Source organism: Cyprinodon tularosa, unplaced genomic scaffold (genome assembly GCF_016077235.1).
Source record: "Cyprinodon tularosa strain WSP-4 unplaced genomic scaffold, ASM1607723v1 ctg119, whole genome shotgun sequence".
Lineage (NCBI taxonomy): Eukaryota > Metazoa > Chordata > Actinopteri > Cyprinodontiformes > Cyprinodontidae > Cyprinodon > Cyprinodon tularosa.
The window spans coordinates 455,949-478,454 of record NW_024037992.1 but is presented as its reverse complement, the minus strand read 5'-3'; the positions used below and the strand labels follow the sequence as shown (position 1 = coordinate 478,454).

The 22,506-nt window shown below is 37.0% G+C and overlaps 2 protein-coding genes across 2 annotated transcripts; one reads left to right on the top strand and one right to left on the bottom strand.

The window, feature by feature from the left end:
• The first annotated feature begins 806 nt into the window (after nucleotides 1-806).
• plekhb2 (pleckstrin homology domain containing, family B (evectins) member 2) lies at nucleotides 807-6,287 on the top strand. Its single transcript, XM_038268560.1, has 8 exons — nucleotides 807-955; nucleotides 1,705-1,755; nucleotides 1,830-1,982; nucleotides 2,098-2,200; nucleotides 3,884-3,923; nucleotides 5,011-5,094; nucleotides 5,366-5,480; nucleotides 5,766-6,287. The coding sequence occupies exons 2-8, from the start codon at nucleotides 1,719-1,721 to the stop codon at nucleotides 5,900-5,902; spliced, it is 669 nt and encodes a 222-aa protein (XP_038124488.1). The 5' UTR covers nucleotides 807-955; nucleotides 1,705-1,718; the 3' UTR covers nucleotides 5,903-6,287.
• A 942-nt stretch (nucleotides 6,288-7,229) lies between these two features.
• On the bottom strand, nucleotides 7,230-16,666 carry LOC119772210 (vacuolar protein sorting-associated protein 4B-like). The gene is made up of 11 exons (XM_038268553.1): nucleotides 16,458-16,666; nucleotides 14,927-15,038; nucleotides 14,686-14,830; nucleotides 14,401-14,459; nucleotides 14,186-14,305; nucleotides 13,957-14,113; nucleotides 13,726-13,874; nucleotides 11,009-11,090; nucleotides 10,636-10,855; nucleotides 7,760-7,900; nucleotides 7,230-7,686 (listed from the first exon to the last, which is right to left on the bottom strand). The coding sequence occupies exons 1-11, from the start codon at nucleotides 16,476-16,478 to the stop codon at nucleotides 7,585-7,587; spliced, it is 1,308 nt and encodes a 435-aa protein (XP_038124481.1). The 5' UTR covers nucleotides 16,479-16,666; the 3' UTR covers nucleotides 7,230-7,584.
• Between the last annotated feature and the right edge of the window lie 5,840 nt (nucleotides 16,667-22,506).

Below are 22,506 nucleotides of genomic sequence, written 5' to 3'. Positions count from 1 at the left end.
TGGCCGTTAATATGGCACGGAGAGGCATGTTTCACAGCTGGAAGTTTGTATCATGGAAGAAACATTTAAATTACGACCAAATATTGAGTCTCTTTATTTTAATATTTTTATATCAAAATTTGATTACAAAAGCAAGTCCTGAGTCGTTATTGGAACTGTAAAATACAATAAAATAAAAACTGACCTCTGGGGAAATTAAAAAATATTAATATAAGATTTGGTGTGTGGCTAAAAATGTATAAATAGTAGTTCTTTTCTTTTGGCATTAAAAAGCCCGTAGAAATATTGTGTTTCATCCCGACCACCTCTTTCTGAAAAATTACACTAGATTTTTTTTTGTAATAATAAAAATAAAACAAAAGCTTTTATTTAAAAATTTTTTTTTATTATTATTATTTTAAAAATGAATTTTTACTTTATTCTTACCCTAGAATGGACCATGAAATATCCCCAAAATATATTGTGAAATAAGCATCAGATTCAGATATAATTTTTTTAAACAATTGATAAGATGTATTTTACTGTAAATTTAAGACTTTTTTTTCTAATTGCTTAAAACATTTAAAAATCTTTCGGAATTGTCGAATTTATTCGTGAAACACTTAAACATTTTGGTCAAATTAATGATAACCTGTCGTTTATCGTCCCATGTGTGCATCAGGAACGTGGAGTTATAATCAAACGCACCTCCCTTCGTTTGCTAGCATTTTCCACCACGGTCAGCTGATCGGTGACGTCAGTGAAAACAAACGCACCCTCCCTCCGCACAGAGACTGTTGGTTCGTAAAGATGCTGTGTGGGCGGGGTTAACACCCATCCCAGAAAGAAGACATAGCGGATAGCTATATAGGCTTTTCTTGCTCCGAGTAACGCATCTTAGTTTTTTTCATATCACTTCCGCGTTTTCTGTATCCTCAAGAAAAGGTTATCTCGTCCAAAACATTTAAGGACTCAAGTAAGTATCTAGACCAAAAATAACGCCTCGTTAACGTAATATAAGAACTAATGAAGTCAGTGTTGTAATGTTGATTCTGACTATAAACATTTAAAGTGAGCGCTAGCGAGTCTGCTGTTGGTTAGCTATTTATAGGAAGCAAAAAGCTAAAAACTGCATCCCGTTATTCATCATTTCATCATGTTCTCTCTCTCTTCTTTCCTATAGCTCTATTGAATAAAGCTAAATCATTTAGAGAGTCAAAGTAAATAAAAAGGTTGCTCTTAAATGAAGATTTTAATACTTTAGGACAAAGTCAATAAAGTATTTTTATATTTTCACCCAAGCTGGAATATCTGCAGTAATTGTCTTGGTTGCTTTATGCTATGTGACTGTAAAATTATAAAGTTATCAAACAAATTAGGTATATATTTTTTTCTTTATTTATATACTGCTTGTTTTATTGTTTATATTTTAACTGTTCACTTTTATGTTATTCTTTTTTTATTTTCTCTAAGATCTAAATTGGTGTGACCATTTTTCTCTATAATCTTTTTGCTGCTGTAAACACCAGAAATTTCCCATCCCCGTATTCTATTCTATTTTATTCTATTCTATTCTATTCTATTCTATTCTATTCTATTCTATTCTATTCTATTCTATTCTATTCTATTCTATTTAAGGCTTCTCCAAAGGTTTATCTCAGACATGCCCCTCCTGTCACCAGCCTCCTAGCTGTAGAGTCTAATATTTACATTTCTTCCCTTTAGGCGTTGCTTCTGACATGGCTATCGTAAAGAGCGGTTGGCTCCACAGACAAAGTAAGCAGACTTTATAGACTTGTGGCAAATTATTTGCACAAACTTAACTGGAGTCTGATTTTGTTCCCCTAAAGGCTCCATCCTTCGCCGCTGGAAAAGAAACTGGTTTGACTTATGGGTGGACGGACGCCTGGTGTTCTACAACGACCAACAGCGGCGTGACATGGAGGATGACATCCACATGAGAGTCCACTGCATTAACATCCGTAGCTCCGCCGCTTGTCAGGGTATTGTCACATGGTTTATTTTTGTTTGCTTATTAAACAGACGCCAAGTCTTCTAGCTGACGACTTTGATACGGTTTTAAATGTGTCACCTTTGTATTTTCCTCCTTCCTTCTAGAGCTAAACCCTCCAGATGGGAAAACACGTGATTCCTTGTTCCAGATAGTGTGCAGAGATGGACGGGTCATCAGCTTGTGTGCAGACAGTGCAGATGATGCCTTGTAAGGCAGGAAATACACTCTAGTTATTATATTAGTGATTAAATGCACATTAGCCCCAACATTTAGGTTTAAAGTCATATTTCAGTAGCAGAGATTCTTTCATTCCTCACATATGTGGAGCTTATAGTCAGATGTAAAAAGTCAACATACACTATATTGCCAAAAGTATTTGCTCACCCATCCAAATTATTGGAATCAGGTGTTCCAATCACTTCCATGGCCACAGGTGTATAAATTCAAGCACCTAGGCATGCAGACTGTTTTTACAAACATTTGTGAAAGAATGGGTCGCTCTCAGGAGCTCAGTGAATTCCAGCGTGGAACTGTGATAGGATGCCACCTGTGCAACAAATCCAGTCGTGAAATTTCCTCGCTCCTAAATATTCCACAGTCAACTGTCAGCTGTATTATAAGAAAATGGAAGTGTTTGGGAACGACAGCAACTCAGCCACGAAGTGGTAGGCCACGTAAACTGACGGAGCGGGGTCAGCGGATGCTGAAGCGCATAGTGCGAAGAGGTCGCCAACTTTCTGCAGAGTCAATCACTACAGACCTCCAAACTTCATGTGGCCTTCAGATTAGCTCAAGAACAGTGCGCAGAGAGCTTCATGGAATGGGTTTCCATGGTCGAGCAGCTGCATCCAAGCCATACATCACCAAGTGCAATGCAAAGCGTCGGATGCGGTGGTGTAAAGCACGCCGCCACTGGACTCTAGAGCAGTGGAGACGCGTTCTCTGGAGTGACGAATCGCGCTTCTCCATCTGGCAATCTGATGGACGGGTCTGGGTTTGGCGGTTGCCAGGAGAACGGTACTTGTCTGACTGCATTGTGCCAAGTGTAAAGTTTGTTGGAGGGGGGATTATGGTGTGGGGTTGTTTTTCAGGAGCTGGGCTTGGCCCCTTAGTTCCAGTGAAAGGAACTCTGAATGCTTCAGCATACCAAGACATTTTGGACAATTCCATGCTCCCAACTTTGTGGGAACAGTTTGGAGCTGGCCCCTTCCTCTTCCAACATGACTGTGCACCAGTGCACAAAGCAAGGTCCATAAAGACATGGATGACAGAGTCTGGTGTGGATGAACTTGACTGGCCTGCACAGAGTCCTGACCTCAACCCGATAGAACACCTTTGGGATGAATTAGAGCGGAGACTGAGAGCCAGGCCTTCTCGTCCAACATCAGTGTGCAACCTCACAAATGCGCTTCTGGAAGAATGGTCAAAAATTCCCATAAACACACTCCTAAACCTTGTGGACAGCCTTCCCAGAAGAGTTGAAGCTGTTCTAGCTGCAAAGGGTGGACCGACGTCATATTGAACCCTATGGATTAGGAACGGGATGTCACTTAAGCTCATATGTGAGTCAAGGCAGGTGAGCAAATACTTTTGGCAATATAGTGTATGTAGTGAAAGTATGCATAAGTAGCCTGATGCTGGAAAACCAATTCCAGTTGTTTTTGAATAATAAGACTTTTTTGGTGATTTTCAACATTACATTTCTTTAAATCAATGTGTTTGTTTTTATTTTAATTAAAGCCCATCTCTTTTGCTATTAGAAACAAACTTCTTGGCTGTTTGGAAAATGGTTTTAAATTGAAACCTGCCAGAGGGACGACTAGTAGTTTAAAGTAAATGTGTAGCTTTTTTTTGCTCTCTGATGAATGTGGTTTCTATCTTTGGTGGCAGAGCTTGGACCATGGCTCTGCAGGACGCCAGAATTAATACGGTGAGTGTTTTGGACATTTTGAAGTGATACTCGGTGGTTTTATTTGTAAAGAAAAATAACTTTTTGACTTCAAGTATTAGAAATCTTCAAGTGTTTTCTGTTTTTGTCACATGTTCAAAGTATTTGATTAAAAATAAAGCGCTGTAGAGTTTTGTGCTGAAAGAAAAAAGGTAAATACATTAGTGTATTTTTTTAATTTTTAAATAAAAACTGCAAGGTGTGGAGTGTGCATGTCAGTACTTTTTAAAGCCACATTATAAGTGGTATGTCTTTAGCTTTTAATATCAGGAGATGAGGATTTTACTCTTTCTTTTTTTAAATAGCTTAAGCTGAGTCAGATTAAAGTTTGCACCTGTGAAAATCAGCCTTTACGATCTTAAAAATCTTAATTTGATACACCTATAGGACTTTGACTAGGCCATTCTGACCCTTTTCAAGTCTTTACCTCCAAGTTTTCTTTGAGGATTGTTCAAAATTAGCTCACTTATCTTCCACAAAGTGACCAGTTTTCCAAAGCATAATGCTGCCACTACCATGTTGTGCATGGGGCATGCTGTGTTCTAGGTGTGTTTTTTTATTGTTATATTTCCACCCTAAATAACTATAAGTCCTGACCAGCTTACCTTCTAACACACGTTCAATCTGTTTCCTAGGTGACGCATGACAAACTGAAAATGGGACTGTTTGTGTTACAGATAGCTGAGCTTTATTAACAATGAGATGTTTGAATGCAGTTGATTGAGATGGAAGGAGGGGTTAGGTAAAAAAAAACAAACATGTTATACTTTTTAGCATTTTCTTTTTAGATTTTTCATGTGTAACATTTAGAAATTTGTCTCATTTACCTTTAATCGTGCATTTATACAACATCTGTGTTGGTCTATTATGAAAAAAATAAAATAAAATATATATATATATATATATATATATATATATATATATATATATAAACAAAATATGCAAAAGTTGAAGGACTTTGACTTGCAGACCTTCGATGCTGCTGACTGTTGCACTTCTTAGAGCAAATAGCTCAGGATAGTTGCTAATAAACTGTGTAGGTTTCATTTTAGTGGTTTGATGTTTCCAGGTGTCAGCTGCTCCTCAGATCGGCTTTGCGCAGGAAGTCGTGGCATCTGCTCCTCCCCCGTACTCAGAATATGCCCAACCACAGGTAGAAGGAATAACCGGGGTTAACACTTCAATAGGAAATACTCTCCATATTCTGACGCTGTTTTATATATTGCTTTATTTTTCATTTTATAATAAAAAAGAAAAAAAAAGGGGAAATCCAAAGTTAGTATCTTAGAAGAGCAATGATTTGGTCAAAGCTAAGTTTTATCGCCATCTGGTGGAGAAGGAGTGGAAGGGACTATCTGTATCACCAACCCTTGCAGATTTAAGCCAAAATAAAATATTTTTTTTTTTCTTTTTTTTCCCTCCAGGTTTATGCCCCACGACCATATGGAGATTACACCGCTCAACCTGCTCATCCCACTCAGATTATGTACTCTGGGGACGGGCAAACCTACGCTGTAGCTTATCCATATCACTACCAAGGTAACTAACTGCACGTCGTCTAGCACAGGGATCCCTAAAGTGGGTGCTGGAGGGCCGCTGTCCTGCAGGATTTAGAGATTTCCTGCTCCTGCACAGCTGATTTCCATTGATGGTTGATTAACAGGCTTTGTTTGAACTGCAATCATCAGAATCAGCCTCTAACCTGCAGGACAGGAGCCCCTTCAGGACCCACTATGGGGATGCCTGGTCTAGCAGAACTGCAGCAGTTAGAAGCTGCTAGCCGCTGAAGGCCGGATTAATCCATCAGTTTGTTCTGTTTTGAAGGTGGGTACGCGGCCCCAGGAGTGAACCACGTCATTATTCAGGAGCGGCAGCGTGACGACGCAGGGGACGTGGCTCTGGGCATGCTGGCAGGAGCAGCCACTGGCCTGGCGCTCGGCTCTCTCTTCTCCGTCTTCTAACCTGCGCTGCTTCACTAACTGTATCTGCTGTATGAGCTCCTGTCGAATGAGGCGTGTCTGTTGGTCCTCATGACGCAGACATGGCTGTGATAGACGGAGCGAACACTTTTAGCAAACTCCCAGGCAGTGTTGTTCCTTTGTGATGTGTGCGTAGAAATATCTCCTAACCAAAACAGTAACTATTATCCTTTCCAGGTTATTTAAAGAGGATTCATTATGTGCACATCATTTTTTCTGTTGTAACGTTTGTTTACCTTTTCCTTTAGTTTGAGTCCCAGATCTGCTGTGTTTCTGATTTGTTTGTGCTTTATTCAGGTTGATTTAGAATTGGTGTTAACACCGGACACACCGAGGCAATAAATACTTCAATCGTAGCGTCTTTAGGGTCTGTTGGAAAAATTATAAAACATATGCATTCAAAGCTCAAAGGGACACGGCTTTTCTATAATCTTCCATTTTAACTCATCGGCAGCTGTTGAATTGTACTTCCTGTTTGTATTTGTTTGTATTGATGATTTAATCTTTTATTTCTTGAAGCACATATAGTTAGCACATTAGCCTCCAGTGAAGTTTCAGCTATTTACTTAAAAAAAAAAACGTATGTGAATATATATTCAGTTTCATCTCCATGCACAGCGTTTCACCTGACATTTTATTTCCTTATAAGAAATGTAAAAGAAATGCTTTCTCCTATTAACACTGAAGTCAATTTTTTCCTTTATGGATAAAATATTTAAAGGTGTGAAATAATCTGATTCACTTTTATCAATTAAATCAAGATGTTAATTACGTATTTTAACAAATAAATATATGCAGAAGATAACGGAGAGCTTTGTTTTTGCGTTGTTTTTATTAAACCCTGAGTCTTGTTCACAGAACATGAGATGCAAGAAATGACCTCAGATTTTAACAGCGTCTAAAAACACTGAATTTTGACCACAAAAGTCACCTAATAAACATATAAACCAACTGCAATAGACACAGTAATAAAAGGTTACACAAACAGAACTCAAAGTGCTTTAAAAGGCTTCACCAAACAGACTGGAATTCATCAGAGACCCAAAAGATGAAAAGAATCAGGAAGTGAAAAATTGATTTGTGTTGATAAATGAAGAAAAATCTGTAAATCCAACTTATCCTCCACACTGGAAAAAATCCAAATCTAGATAAGTCCTTTTTTCTTAAAATAAGTGCATTTGTTCTTGAATTGAGGAGATAAAAGAGACATATTGCCAATGGAACAAGACGATTTAGGTTTAAAATAAGAAAACACAACTGCATTGTTCTATTTCAAGCGCAAATTATCTAATTATCTTATTTTAAGAGTAAAAATACTCATTCCATTGGCAAATTATCTTATTTACATACTCAAATCAAGGGTAAATATACTTAATTTGAGAAAATTTTACTTATTCTAGAAAGTTTTTGCAGTGCATTCATAAAAGTAAACTTGGTGCAAAATAATCCACCTTCTATGATGGACGTTTGTAGTGTTGAAAAGGTGCAGAGCAGCAAAGTTAATCTGGTAAACACGAGCTTCAGTGGAACAGATCAAACAGTTTAAAAAGTTTGCAACCTCATGAGAAATGTCCTTTTCTCAGATTACATCAGCCAGATTGGCAAAATAAGAACTATAGCTTACAAAAAAAAAAAAAATCAACCAAAGTCCCGTCTCCAGTAAATTAGCCTTCTTGACCAAAATCTTCTGTAAACTTCTTCAGCTGGTCCAAGTCCTTCTCGTTGACTGTGGGCTTGGTGTTACTCAGAGACCGGAGCATGTCCGCCTGCACAGAGAACCCAGCAGGTCACACAAACGCATCACCAATGCAGGGAAATAATCACCCATTGTCTTCTCACCATGGACACCACGGGCTCCAAAAGCTTCTCTCCAGGAACCTCCATCCATGTCATCTCTATGGCGTTGGGATCTCCGGGTGAGCACGGCGTCAGCAGGTCGTCAACAACAACGCCGGGATTGTTAAATGAGGATCCTCGAACCTTTAGATCAGAACAAAGCTTTTACATTTTTTTCCTTTGTTTAAAGCTGTTAAATGAGGAAGTTATTTCCCCTTGAAGGCAGATGCGCCTCAGGACTTCCCCACCGGTTCTTTTCCTGGGAGCAAGTTATTTACTACTCTTAACTCAAACTGGGTAAAACCATATAAAAAAGGACTATAAAAACAGGAGTAAAAAAGTAACGGTTTATTCCAGATCAGGTCGTTACAGGACAGAGAAGATGCTTGGAGCTTGCACAGCTGTGGGCTCAATAATCACGTCAGCGAGCGTCCGGCAAAGATTGAGCCCCGAACAAGGTCATCTCCTGCTTCTTATAGCTCATGAGTCTATGTGTTGCACCAGGTGGATGCTTAGCTGTCCGTATCAGAAACTGACACGCCATCCAGATAGCTCTCCTCTACCAGTCCGCCTACAAGATGTGTCCATATCCTGTGTATCTTTAAAAGACAAGAAGGCTGTCCTATTTAGACGACCCACTTACACACAGTGACATCCACAATGTGAAGGAAGGCCATCTACTCTCTCTATCTGGCTAACAAAGTAACAATGCACAACATGTATAAAAGAATAACCCTAACAATGGAATACACCTCCGTATTGAACTGAGATAAACGCAATAACATTTTACCCCCATAAGAAACTATTTACCTACATTTCAAACTTCCCTGAATAGGAACAAAAGTCACATTTTACGGAAGTCCAACAGAATAACATCCGTGAACAAATCCATGCAGACTGTGTCTGGAAGCGAGGGGAAAAAATGCTAATCTGCATAGATGACCAAACTGAACAAATGGATTTCCTCCTTTCTCTTTTTATCCACAGACAGTAGTTATTTAAACAAAGTTCCCGCCTCTAAGGATGAGTGAAGAACTGAAAATGTCATCTGTTGTTGCAGTGGAAAAGTGGCACAATTTTTGGATCTGGAGCTAATCTCCTAATAAAATATACTATATTTGTTTTTTTTTACTTGATCCTTTTTAGATGGAAATAATATTTTCTTCAATTGAAAAATTACAATACAGAAAAACATATACTGAATCAATACTAGAACAAAGAATGACTGCAGAATCAGAAGCTGTTAATCCTGTTCGTTCTCTCTACCTGGAACCAGGTCTGTTAGGAAACATATTTGTCCCGAGTGCTTCCACTAAAATTCACTCCACATAAGTTCCCCTTAAAAGAAATGTGCAAAATGTAGAAATGCACCTTAATTTCACTTCTCAGTGCATTGAGCTTATACCATTGAAAGTACATAGGAACGTTTAAGGGTTTTAAACACATTTCTTTCAAAAATACCCGTCTGAACTCATAAGACTGGTGTGAAAACAGTTTATTGCAATAACTTTGAACTAGGGCTGAAACAATTATCAAAACTTTCATGAAACAAAGGAAAAGTCGCTCATATTCTGAATTCAAACTTCTGAAAGTTCTTTAAATCTGAAATGATTCCATCCCGTTCAATAAATGATCAGTGTTTTTAATTCAGAGTAATTTTCATGTGAATGTGCTTTACTGGAGGCATCCATGTTTGTCAAAGAACACTACTGCCACCTACTGGTTAGTGACATTGTCACGGTGCGGTATCGGCTGTTGATCAAGTCCCAGTGCTGTATCTGGTGTTTGTCACAACGCGCTATTATCCAAGTCATCTTGAAAACATTCTTCTTCCAAATGTTGGCTACATATTACGGGTTTTTTCTCTGGCCAGAAGTTCGATGGCAAATCCTCCCTCTTCAAGTTGGCGATCCAACGACCAACCCGTCCGTGGAGGATCAGGAATCAGAAAGGTGGAATAACTCTTTTTTTTCACTTTTACCCGATGTATTCCAGCATCCAGCTGCCATGCACGTGGGCATTGTCAGTTTCACTATAGCTCTGGTGAATTTCAATGGTGAAGTCCTCTGGAAATCTTCAATAATTGTTGTTGATTGCAGATGTGTCTAGTAGTTCCCATTGATTTAGCTTGGAAAGCGGGGAGAATGGCGCTAGGCTTACCGCACCGTGACGTCACTGCTGGAAGATGGCAGGAGGGAGGGGCTACTATATTTGGGCCTTTTTTCCCCGTTTTTTTACTGATTAACCCTAAATTCATTAAATCACTGCAAACGTATTAATTTTAGGGGTAAATAATAATCCATAATGATCCATTGATTCTTCATTGCTGACCGGACTTTTCCTTTGATTTCATAACATATCTTTGAGGAATCTTTTTTTCCAGGACGTTATAACTTGTTTAATGCTTTTTTGTACTTTATAAACTCGTTTTCTTTTGACTATTGTATTTTTATCTTTAGACTTAGACAGATTTATTTTTTCATTTTGTATAAATAAGTGTAAACAAAAAGAAATTTCTTTAAGAACAACTCTAGACAATTTAAATTTTTAAAGTTTTTTTTTTTAAAGGCATCTTTCTTTAACTCTTTTTACTCTATATAAGCTACTGGAAGCAGTATTTCCCTGAAGGAATAATCCCAAGGGATAAATAAGGTTGAGTCTTTGGATATCCGATTATTAATCAATTAATTTTAAAAATAATCAACCGATTCATGGATTTGAAAAATAACCATTAGTTGCAGCCCTACCTTGAAGAACCTTAACTGACTGCACAAGAACACCTCTTTTAATAATTGTGACTTTTCTAATCTTAGACGAAGTAATTTCAGTTGGAGGTTTTTGCAGATGTTAGAAATAGCCCAATCAGGAGGAGGTTTTACCTTTTTGAAGTGAGTTGCTGATTGAACCCTCCTGACAGGCTGCATGAGGGCGTCTCTGACGATCACACTGATGTCTGCTCCAGAGTAGCCGTCTGTCTTCTTTCCCAAAGTGGCAAAGTCCTCTTCTGTCAGGTTGTTGGGGGTGGAGCCCAGGTTCAGCTTGAACATGAAGGAGCGGGCGTGCTCCTCTGGCAGAGGAATGTAGATCCGCTTTTCAAACCTAACAGCAGAACAAAGGCTTCAGTAAAGCATCAGCAGACCTTTATCTTTTCTCGCTGCAATTCTCACAATCCAGACAAAGGCCAGTTGTGAGGAAACCCTGCTGATGAACTATAAGGGTGGAGAAATGGTTTTAAAAGCATGCTACGCTAACCTTCGTCTGATGGCCGAGTCCAGCGTCCAGGGAATATTTGTGGCTCCCAGAACCAGGATTCCCTCGTTGTTAGTACCGACGCCTGAGGGGAGAAATGAGCTGCAACAATCAGAACCATGAGCAACCAAAGATAAAACGTTTCCTTTTTAACTGTGATTTTTTTTTTTTTTTTTTTCTGGGACAAGTGCCTCTAAGTAAACAGTTTGCTGCCTTGATTTACCTCATTGCAACCCAAACAGAAGCATTATAGGTTTTCTGTGCCAGTTTTATGATGATTTTAAAGGTCTTCATAACTGCTGTTAATAACAAAATAACTTTTAAGGCTAGGCTTAAAACTTTCCTTTTTGATAAAGCTTCTAGTTAGAGTGGCTCAGGTTATCCTGAGCTATCTCTATAGTTATGCTGCTATAGGCTTAGACTGCTGGAGGACATAGGGACCCCTTTTTCATCATTCTGCTTCATTCTATCTCTATTCTTTAAACGGTATTTTATGTTCAGTTGTAATTTGTTGGCTTGTGATAGGCTGTGTAAACAGTTCTCTGAATTACATATTTTGTGCAAAAAATTAAAACACCTGCCACCTCTTCTTCTTGAAAATGAAAATCTAATTTTTCTTTAGCATGTTTCTTCCTGTTCAAAGGGAGTTTTTCCTCTCCACTGTCGCTACAAGCATGCTTAGTGTGAGGGATTGCTGAAGAGACAATGAGTCGATGCAATCAACTGGTTTTCCTTAGATAGAAAACTTTGAATCAATCTGACTGGATGATCTGGTGAACTGGAAAGTGACCTGAGATGACATGATGTGAATTGGAGCTATAGAAATAAAATGAATTGAATTTACAGGTGCTGGTCATAAAATTAGAATATCATGAAAAAGTAGATTGATTTCAGTAATTCCATTTAAAAAGTGAAACTTGTATATTATATTCATACATTACATACAAACTCATATATTTCAGATGTTTATTTTGTTTAATTTTGATGATTACAAATGACAACAAATGAAAATCTCAAATTCATCATATCAGAAAATTAGAATATTGTGAAAAGGTTCAAAATTGATGGCCCCTGGTGCCACACTCTAATCAGCTAATTAACTCAAACCACCTGCAAAAGCCTTTAAATGGTCTTTCAGTCTAGTTCTATAGGCTACACAATCATGGGGAAGACTGCTGACTTGACAGTTGTCCAAAAGACGACCATCGACACCTTGCACAAGGAGGGCAAGACACAAAAGGTCATCGCTAAAGAGGCTGGCTGTTCACAGAGCTCAGTGTCCAAGCACATTAATAGAGAGGCGAAGGGAAGGAAAAGATGTGGTCGAAAAAAGTGTACAAGCAAGAGAGATAACCGCACCCTGGAGAGGATTGTGAAACAAAACCCCTTCAAAAATGTGGGGGAGATTCACAAAGAGTGGACTGCAGCTGGAGTGAGTGCTTCAAGAACCACCACACACAGACGTATGAAAGACATGGGTTTCTGCTGTCGCATTCCTTGTGTCAAGCCACTCTTGAACCACAGACAGCGTCAGAAGCGTCTTGCCTGGGCTAAAGAGAAACAGGACTGGACTGCTGGTGAGTGGTCCAAAGTCATGTTCTCTGATGAAAGTAAATTTTGCATTTCCTTTGGAAATCAAGGTCCCAGAGTCTGGAGGAAAAGAAGAGAGGCACTTCATCCACGTTGCTTGAAGTCCAGTGTAAAGTTTCCACAGTCAGTGATGGTTTGGGGTGCCATGTCATCTGCTGGTGTTGGTCCATTGTGTTTTCTGAGGTCCAGGGTCAACGCAGCCACATACCAGGAAGTTCTAGAGCACTTCATGCTTCCTGCAGCTGACCAACTTTTTGGAGATGCAGATTTCATTTTCCAACAGGACTTGGCACCTGCACACAGTGCCAAAGCTACCAGTACCTGGTTGAAGGACCATGGTATCCCTGTTCTTAATTGGCCAGCAAACTCTCCTGACCTTAACCCCATAGAAAATCTATGGGGTATTGTGAAGAAGAAGATGCAATACACCAGACCCAACAATTCAGAAGAGCTAAAAGCCACTATTAGAGCAACCTGGGCTATCATAACACCTGAGCAGTGCCACAGACTGATCGACTCCATGCCACGCCGCATTGCTGCAGTAATACAGGCCAAAGGAGGCCCAACTAAATACTGAGTGCTGTACATGCTCATACTTTTCATGTTCATACTTTTCAGTTGGCCAACATTTCTATAAATCCTTTGTTTTTATTGGTCTTCAGTAATATTCTAATTTTCTGATATGATGAATTTGAGATTTTCATTTGTTGTCATTTGTAATCATCAAAATTAAACAAAATAAACATCTGAAATATATGAGTTTGTATGTAATGTATGAATATAATATACAAGTTTCACTTTTTAAATGGAATTACTGAAATCAATCTACTTTTTCATGATATTCTAATTTTATGACCAGCACCTGTAAATTAACAGTTATGAAGCTAATATCGTAGCATTAGGACATATTTAATATTGACCTTTTTAACCATTTAAAAATCAGTTATTCTACTTCTTAATGCATTTATCACACTTATATGATGACCATGAGGATTGTTATTATAGGGAATAACCCAAGTCGCAGTACTAGCATAGAAGTCGGAGGTCTTCTGTTTATATATTTGTTTAAACCCATTTTTTTTACTAAACTATGACAGGAACCTGGTTAAGTGGCCTCGTATGTCGGTTACCTTGCATCTGAACCAGGAACTCCGTCTTGATCCTGCGAGCCGCCTCACTCTCATTTTCACTCCTGGAGCCACAGAGGGAGTCGATCTCATCGATGAAAATGATCGACGGTTTGTGCTCTCGGGCTAAAGCAAACAGGTTCTTCACCAGCCTAGAAAGAGAGCCTTTAAATTAAAACACCACTGCTTTCCTTCACGGGTGCATTTTGATCATCACCCAAACCAGGAGCTCACTTTTCACTTTCCCCCAGCCACTTAGACACCAGGTCAGAGGAGGAGACGGAGAAAAAGGTGGAGTTGTTTGCCTCTGTAGCTACGGCCTTAGCCAGGTAGGACTTCCCTGTTCCTGGAGGACCAAACAGGAGGATTCCCCTCCATGGAGTCCGCTTCCCTAAACAAACACAGTCAGTTTATATCTACAAACAGTTTGCAGATTTTCCTAACTTAATTTTTTTGTAAAAACCTGTGAACAGATGGGGGAATTTGATGGGCAGGATAACAGCCTCTTTCAAGGCTTCTTTGGCTCCTTCCAGTCCTGCAACATCGTCCCACTTGATATTTGGCTTTTCCATCACAATGGCACCTAAATAGAGGAAAACAATCGGTCACTCTGGTCACTCACCAACTCAGCTCTCTGGTTTTTCAAATAACAGAATATGATTTCATAATTTCATCCACCTGAGAGCTGATTTTTGAATTTCTTCTTCTCCCCTCCGTCCCCCTCATCACTTTCATTCCTAGAACATAGCAAAGGTTAGCCGACACCGATATCTATCAAAGTTAAACAGCATTTTTATTATCAAGACATGAAAAAATCAGAACAAAAACAATACTGCTTTGAATTACACATTTAAAATTACTACTTATTTAATCCCACCCCTTCTGCAAAACCTTCTTAGTTAAAGCATGGTTAAAACGTTTGTACCAGTAAGATACCAGTTTATTTCTGTTGGCCGTTCTCACCCTTTATCCCCAGACTCTTTGACAGGTTTAGCCGGAGGACTCTCCTCCTTCTTCTTCAGATACACCTTCAGCTGCTCCGCTCTGTCCAGGTAGTCGGCACACTTGGCCCTGATGCTCTGCTTTGCTCGCTCGCCCTGCGCTTCATCTGCAGCAACATCAGGTGAGAGAATCAGATCAGAGGTTGTTTAAAATAACATCTAGCTGTGTGTGTCAGTGAGGGGGAAGGACCCAGATTCCTTACATTTGACAACATGTAGGAAGTACTGTATAGCGTGCTGATAGCATCTGAGGGCCTCCTCATAGTTCTTGGCTTTGTCCTCCTCTGCCGCTTTGCTGGCCAGATCTATAGCTTTCTGAGGACAACAAGTATGGCAGAAAATTCTATTCAGTTTATTTCTATAGCTCCAATTCACCTCATGTCATCTCAGGTCACTTTCCAGTTCACCAGATCGTCCAGTCAGATTGATTCAAAGTTTTCTATCTAAGGAAAACCAGTTGATTGCATCGACTCATTGACTCTTCAGCAATCCCTCACACTAAGCATGCTTGTAGCGACAGTGGAGAGGAAAAACTCCCTTTGAACAGGAAGAAACATGTTAAAGAAAAATTAGATTTTCATTTTCAAGAAGAAGAGGTGGCAGGTGTTTTAATTTTTTGCACAAAATACGTAATTCAGAGAACTGTTTACACAGCCTATCACAAGCCAACAAATTACAACTGAACATAAAATACCGTTTAAAGAATAGAGATAGAATGAAGCAGAATGATGAAAAAGGGGTCCCTATGTCCTCCAGCAGTCTAAGCCTATAGCAGCAGAACTATAGAGATAGCTCAGGATAACCTGAGCCACTCTAACTAGAAGCTTTATCAAAAAGGAAAGTTTTAAGCCTAGCCTTAAAGTAGACAGGGTGTCTGCCTCACGGACTAAAACTGGTAGTTGGTTCCACAGGAGAGGAGCCTGATAACTAAAAGATCTGCCTCCCATTCTACTTTTAGAAGTTCTAGGAACGATTAGTAAACCTGCAGATTGAGAGCGAAGTGCTCTGTTAGGAACATAAGGAACAATCAGATCTCTGATATCAGATGGAGCTTGGCCATTTAAGGCTTTATATGTGAGAAGGAGGAAAATACTCCGACATCTTAAAGAAGTTGTTTAAATACATGCTAACATGCTGAGGGTTGCTAAACAAAAGCTGCTTTAACTCAGGCTTAAACACACCCTGTCCTTTCTTTTTTTAACTATGATGCCAACAGTGAGTCTTTTCTATTAATAGCCAGTAAAATTGTTCACACATATTCTATTCAATATTAGGCTCACATCAAAGGTTTATCATTTAATTTATATTTTGTTTTTACAGAAAAGAAGACAGTATTAAATATCTCAGCATGTTATGCTTTTAACTTTTCTTTAATTTAACAGAAATAAAAATAGAAAATTTCACAACCTCAGTTTTTTAGTCACTCTATAATGGAGAGAAATAAAACAGTTTCTTTTTCAAATACTATAATAATATATTTCTAACAAAAAATAAATAAACTGAAAAAAAGCATTACGTAAGTTAGTTAAAAGTTTGTCTAATAATAATAAAGTTTACCTTTAGGTAACTGTATTCATTTATTTCCAACTCTTTTAGGACAGGTGAGGAAAAGTTTATAATATTCCAAACATTTCATTTATGAAGTGAAAAAGTTGGCTTTGTTTCTAGGAGCTGAAATAACATGAAGCCTTGTGACGTTTCCAGGTGAGTCGCTCTTTTATTTCTCTCGCTTACCTGTAAATTTCCGCCCGACATTTATTTCTGTTTTCGGTTGAATCTCTCCGGCTGCGTTAAGGTATAAAATATTAAAACTTCTTTCTTCTCTTGGTTCCGGCCTCATAAAGGTTATAGATGAACAGGTTTAATCTCTAAATATCCCAAATGTCTACCTCTCTTCCGCGTCTGAACTTCGAGCGCAGCTTCCGCGCTCCTCACGTGACCTGCTACGTCATCAGCAGGCGTGAAGAGATGCTTGTTTTTCAGTTTCTTCTTCTTCTTCTTTTTTTTTTTTTTAATGGCGGTTGGCAAACAACTTATAGGTGCATTACCGCCACCTTCCAGAATGGAGTATGGATCAGACAAACTATTATATTCTCCCTAAAATACCTGTTCTTCTTAGAAAATTAAAAATACTCCCAAAAACTACATCCCCAGATGACCTTTGAAACAATTCCCTTATATCTAGTTTACTTTTATTCCTGTCTAACTCTCTACACAACATTTCTCTTTCCTGAGTATATTTATTACATTCTAAAAATATGTGTTGGGCAGTTTCTAATTTCCCACAAATACAACACCCTGTATTATGCTTATTCATTATTTTAAGAGTACTATTTAATCTTGTATGTCCAAACCTTATTCTAGATATAACATCTTCTTCTTTTTTAATTCTATTACATTCTCTTAATTCTCCAACCTTTTTTTGAATACTGTAATAAAATCTAGCATTCCCTCCTTTATCCCACTGTTCTTGCCATTTCTTCTTGAAATACATTTTTATAATATTCTTTAACTCCTTTTTACTAATGTTAATGTTTAAATCAATATCCTTTTTAACAGCACTCTTAGCAAAACTGTCAGCTAACTCATTACCGATAACACCAATATGAGCAGGAATCCAGACAAATTTAACAACAGAACCACCATTTTTAATCCTAAAAATTGAGTGAAGAATACCCAATATAATATCTTGTCTCGACTCTGAATTAAATTCTAGAATACTTATTAATGCACTACTTGAATCTGAACAAATTAAAACCTCCCTGTCTTTTGTTTCCTCAATCCATTCTAAAGCCATTAAGATAGCCATTAATTCACCTGTATACACTGCCAATTTATCTGTTATTCTTTTATTCCTCATAATATCTAAATCTGGGATTACAAATGCTATACCTACTTTTTCATTTAATGTTTTAGAAGCATCTGTATAAATTTGTATATACTCTGAATATTCTTTTTTAATATAATTTTCCACCTCTTTTTTATCTAACTGTCTCCCTTTTCTCAATAAATTTAAATCAACATCAGCCTGTCCAAAGATCCATGATGGAATAGCAGGAATAACAACCACAGGACTGATTACAAAGTTATCTATTCCTAAATTTTTTACTTTATTCATAATTGTCCATCCAAAACTATTAATTTTTTTCTTTTCTTTTTCTTGACATGGTTGCAATGTAACATACGGAGGATGATTTTCTTTAGATCCTTTAATATTTACCCAGTAATTTACGGCTAGTTGTTCTCTCCTGAGCTCCAGTGGCATCTCACCCATCTCCACTTGTAGAGCGGAAACCGGGGTAGTTTTCATTGCTCCACAACAAAGTCTTAATGCCTGGTATTGTATTCTATCTATTTTCTTTAATAAAGTACTTGAAGCTGAATTGTATACTATACAACCATAATCAAAAATTGATCTAATTAGTCCATTATATACTGTTTTTAATGCTTTTCTATCTGCTCCCCAATCTTTTCCTCTCAGACATCTCATTATATTTAAAATTCTTTTACTTTTTTCAACTATTTTATCAATATGTATCTTCCATGTAAGTTTTTTATCAAACCAGATGCCCAAATACTTAATTTGATCTATCCTTTCTATAACATCCCCATATAATTTGAGATTTACATTATTGTTTAACTTCCTATTTGTAAAAGCAACACATTTAGACTTAGATGTTGAGAATCTAAAACCCCAATCTAAAGCCCAAGCTTCTACATTCTGCAATGCTTCTTGTAGTTTTCTATTTACAAACTCTATATTTTTCCCCCTCTTCCAAATAATACCATCATCTGCAAACAATGAGACACCAAAGGATTTATCTATACTACTAAAAATATCATTAATCATTATACTAAATAGAATAGGACTTACTATACTACCTTGGGGAGTGCCATTTTCAACTTGATATTTTGAACTTATTACCCCACCTATTTTTACTCTAATACTTCTTTCAGTTAAAATTTTTTTTATCCATCTATATATTTTACCTCTTATACCTATTCGTTTTATTTTAATCAATAGCCCTTCTTTCCATAACATATCATAAGCCTTTTCCACATCAAGAAATACTGCTAACACACTCTCCTTATTTACCTGAGCCCGTCTAATTTCATGTTCCAGACATAATGCAGGATCTATTGTACGTCTGCCTTTTCTAAATCCAAATTGATAAGATTTAATCTTTTCTTTAGATTCTAAAAAACAAATTAATCTGTTATTTACCATTTTTTCCATGACTTTACCCATACATGATGTTAGAGCTATTGGCCTGTAACTTTCAGCTAAATTAGGATCTTTACCAGGTTTGCAAATTGGTATAATGATGGCTTCTTTCCATATATCAGGTAATATCCCTTCCTCCCACACCTTATTATATAATTCTAATAATATTTCTTTACTCACATCACTAAGATTATTTAACATACTATAACTAATTTGATCTTTCCCAGGATTAGATTTACTAGAATTCTTCAATGCTTTATTTAATTCTAACAAGGAAAACTTCATGTTAATAGAATCCTCACAATCTTCTTCATCATTGACCAATGCAATATTTCTCTTTAATGTCATTTCACGCCCTCTTTTTTCTTTATTATTTACATTTTCTGTACTATGTATCTTAGCAAAACCTTTAACTAATATTTCAACTTTACTCTTATTATCTATTATAATATTTCCATTATCTTTAATTACTGGGAAAAAATATTCTTTTGAACTCCCTGACATTTTCCTAATAGTATTCCATACTCTATCTAAAGCAGTATTTTTCCCCAAAGACTCACAATATTTCCTCCAATAATCCCGTTGTTTTTCAGTTTTTCGCCGCTCTTACCCAATAAAGTCATTTGTGATTAAATATAAAAAGGACATCCATACCACTTTCCTGTGAGTCTGTTCTGGTGCTGTGAGGTGGTGTATGGAGAGCTGTTTGTAGATATAATTATTAGTTATTTAGCGTGTTTTAAGAAAAAAAAGGGCTTTATTTTTTTTTACCATGTCATTCATTCATTTATAAAAATCTTACTTTGTTTAATACATATTTATTTTGGAGCTAAATATTTAACAAACTAGATATTTATTTATCAAAGTAAGATTTTTATAAATGAATGAATGAAAAAAACAACCCCTTATTTTTTTTCTTAAAACACGCTAAATAACCATAAATATTGCTCCTCAATTTTGACTGCTTTACAAACGTCGCCCCATAATGGCAAACTATCTGTCGCTTCAATCTGGACAATATTTATGACAAATTTTAACTTTATTTTAAGGATGTTTTATCTGAAATCACAAAATGTAGAAAATTACTTTCTGACAATTTCTAAATCTTTCACTACTGTTGGCCAAGTTTTATATCCACAAATGTGAAATTATTATGATTGTATCTCTTTTAAAGGATATAAAGAATTTTCTAATAAAGTCTATTAAAAAAAGAAGCATGTTTTTCTGTTTCCGCTTCGTTTCCCCTCATATACCTAAACTATAACCAGGAGTTGCTGGAATATTATCCTCTTCTACTTCTTCTGATGTTTGATGCAGTTAGGAAGCAACTTTTGGTGCATTAAGGCCACCAACTGAGGGGTGGAGTTTGGATCATGATTAAAATATTACTGCAACAATTATAAAAGAACGACTAAAGTAATTTTAACACATCTCAAGGCCAAGGTATCTGTTTATTACTCCAGTATAAATCCTACTGTGTAAAAAAAAAACTTTAATAGAATTTAGAGGATCAACTTCAGCTTTTTACTCCAGTAAAGGTGAAAAAGTAAAATTTTTAAAACTACTAAAATATAAAAATAAAAGTAATGCAGAAACAACTGTTAAGGCCATAGTAACTTCCTTAGACTTCCTTTTCTTAGTTTTATAACTAATGCTAACAGAGTCACATTTAACTTTGCATCATCTTGAAAAATGATTTATTTTGGTTTGTGGTGAGCAACAGGTTGGGGCAGCACCGAGTCCAATCGTAAAGGAATTAATTGTCTTGATGAAACAAATTTTTTGATGCTTTTTATTTATTTATTTAGTTTTTAAATACCAACAGGTCATTATGAAAATGAGCTCAAATGAAACAAAACTAACAAGTATATTTTTACATTGTAAGGAGTAGAAAGTAGAGATAATTGCAAATAAATGCATAAATGTTTTTTTCCAGTGGAGATTAGACCTGCTGTTCTGTCAGACCAGATATCCATAGTCAATACCTGTTTATCCCTTTAGTTTTGTACAAAAAATAAACTTTAAACCTCCTCAAAGTGCGTGATCCCTTTAGTCATGAACAAAAAAAAAGAATTTAATTACTTACTTTTTGTTGTTTTTTGAAGCATATGGTGATCTAACCTTTGATTTTTGTTTAAAGTATATTTTTCGTAGAAAACTAAAGAGATAAACACAAATCTGATGTCTTGTGCAGGTATATTGACTATAAGCAGGGGCGGATTTAGGAAATGTTGGGCCCTAGGCAAAGACAGGCAGGGGGCCCTCTGAATGGAGAATAAAACCCATCAAACAGCCCCATTCTCCAGATAGAGAAATGTTTATAGAATAGACATCCATTATCTGTTCTAGGTTGTGTCCCTCTCTTCTTGTCCCTTTTCTTCTTGTTTTCCTCTCTATGTTTTGTACTCAGCTGACTTTTCATGCTGTCTCTAAAGGAATGAAAGATTTTTTCCAAGCACTAAGCTCACTTAGCTGATTGCTCCTTCCTGTGTTTCCAAAAAGGCCAAAGTAAATAACCCAGTCCTTCTTTTCACTGTAGACAAGCCATGATCTGCTTATCTGTTCTCCATTTTTCATTTGGATGAAATAATAGCTGCATGAATCATGACAGCAGACAAGACAGAGGAGAGCAGGAGGCGGGGTTACCAATCTACTCGCTCTGGAGAGCAGAGTTCGCTGCTTTTAGATGTTGTCTCCAAAGTCTCCAGTAGCAGAAAAAAGTCTCTAGATTTGGCGCTAGGAGCTTTTTAGAAATCAAAGTGCTAGAGGGGTCTGAAAAGTGGCTAAATATAGCGACTAAAGCGCTAAGTTGGCAACACTGCTCTTTGCATGGTTTGTTTTCAAATGGTTTGCTGCTGTCTGATTGGACCTTTCTGAACATGTGCAGCAAATGGACTGATCCAATATGGTGGACACTGAAGGGGGGGGGGGGCTGAGACACACTGAATATTATCAGCGTTCTGATGGTATTTTAGAGAAAGGATTTTTATCAAAAACATAATTAATGTGCACAAATAAGAAAAAGTTGTATTAACCATACATGGAAACAGAGTACACAGCTTCCTAGTATTGCCTAAAGGTGAAAACCCCCCTTGACTATGGGTATGCTCATCTGACAGAACACTTTAAACCAGTAATCATATGTGCAGCAACTAGTAAGTACAATATAACATTGTAACTCCTTTTACAGATAAATATTTATAGAAGACTACCATAAGAATAATCAAGACTCGATTAAAAACATTTTAGGACTAGAAAAGCACTCAGAGAGCAAAGACTTCCTCCAAGTAGATAATTTCTCCCTGTATTCACAGCATCTTTTCAGAAATTCCTGGATCCTGGTGATCCGGAGCATCAAGAAAATATAATCATTTACACCTTCTCTCAAATATTTCAGCAAAATCAGTTTTTAAATGTACTTTATAACTAAATTTAATTTGTCTGGACATAAAGAGATTCCTAATAGCTGGATATGAATTGAACCTGTTATTTAAGGGAACAATTGTTATAAGTATAAAAGTAAACTAAACAGAAAACCAATTTTAAAGAATGAAACAT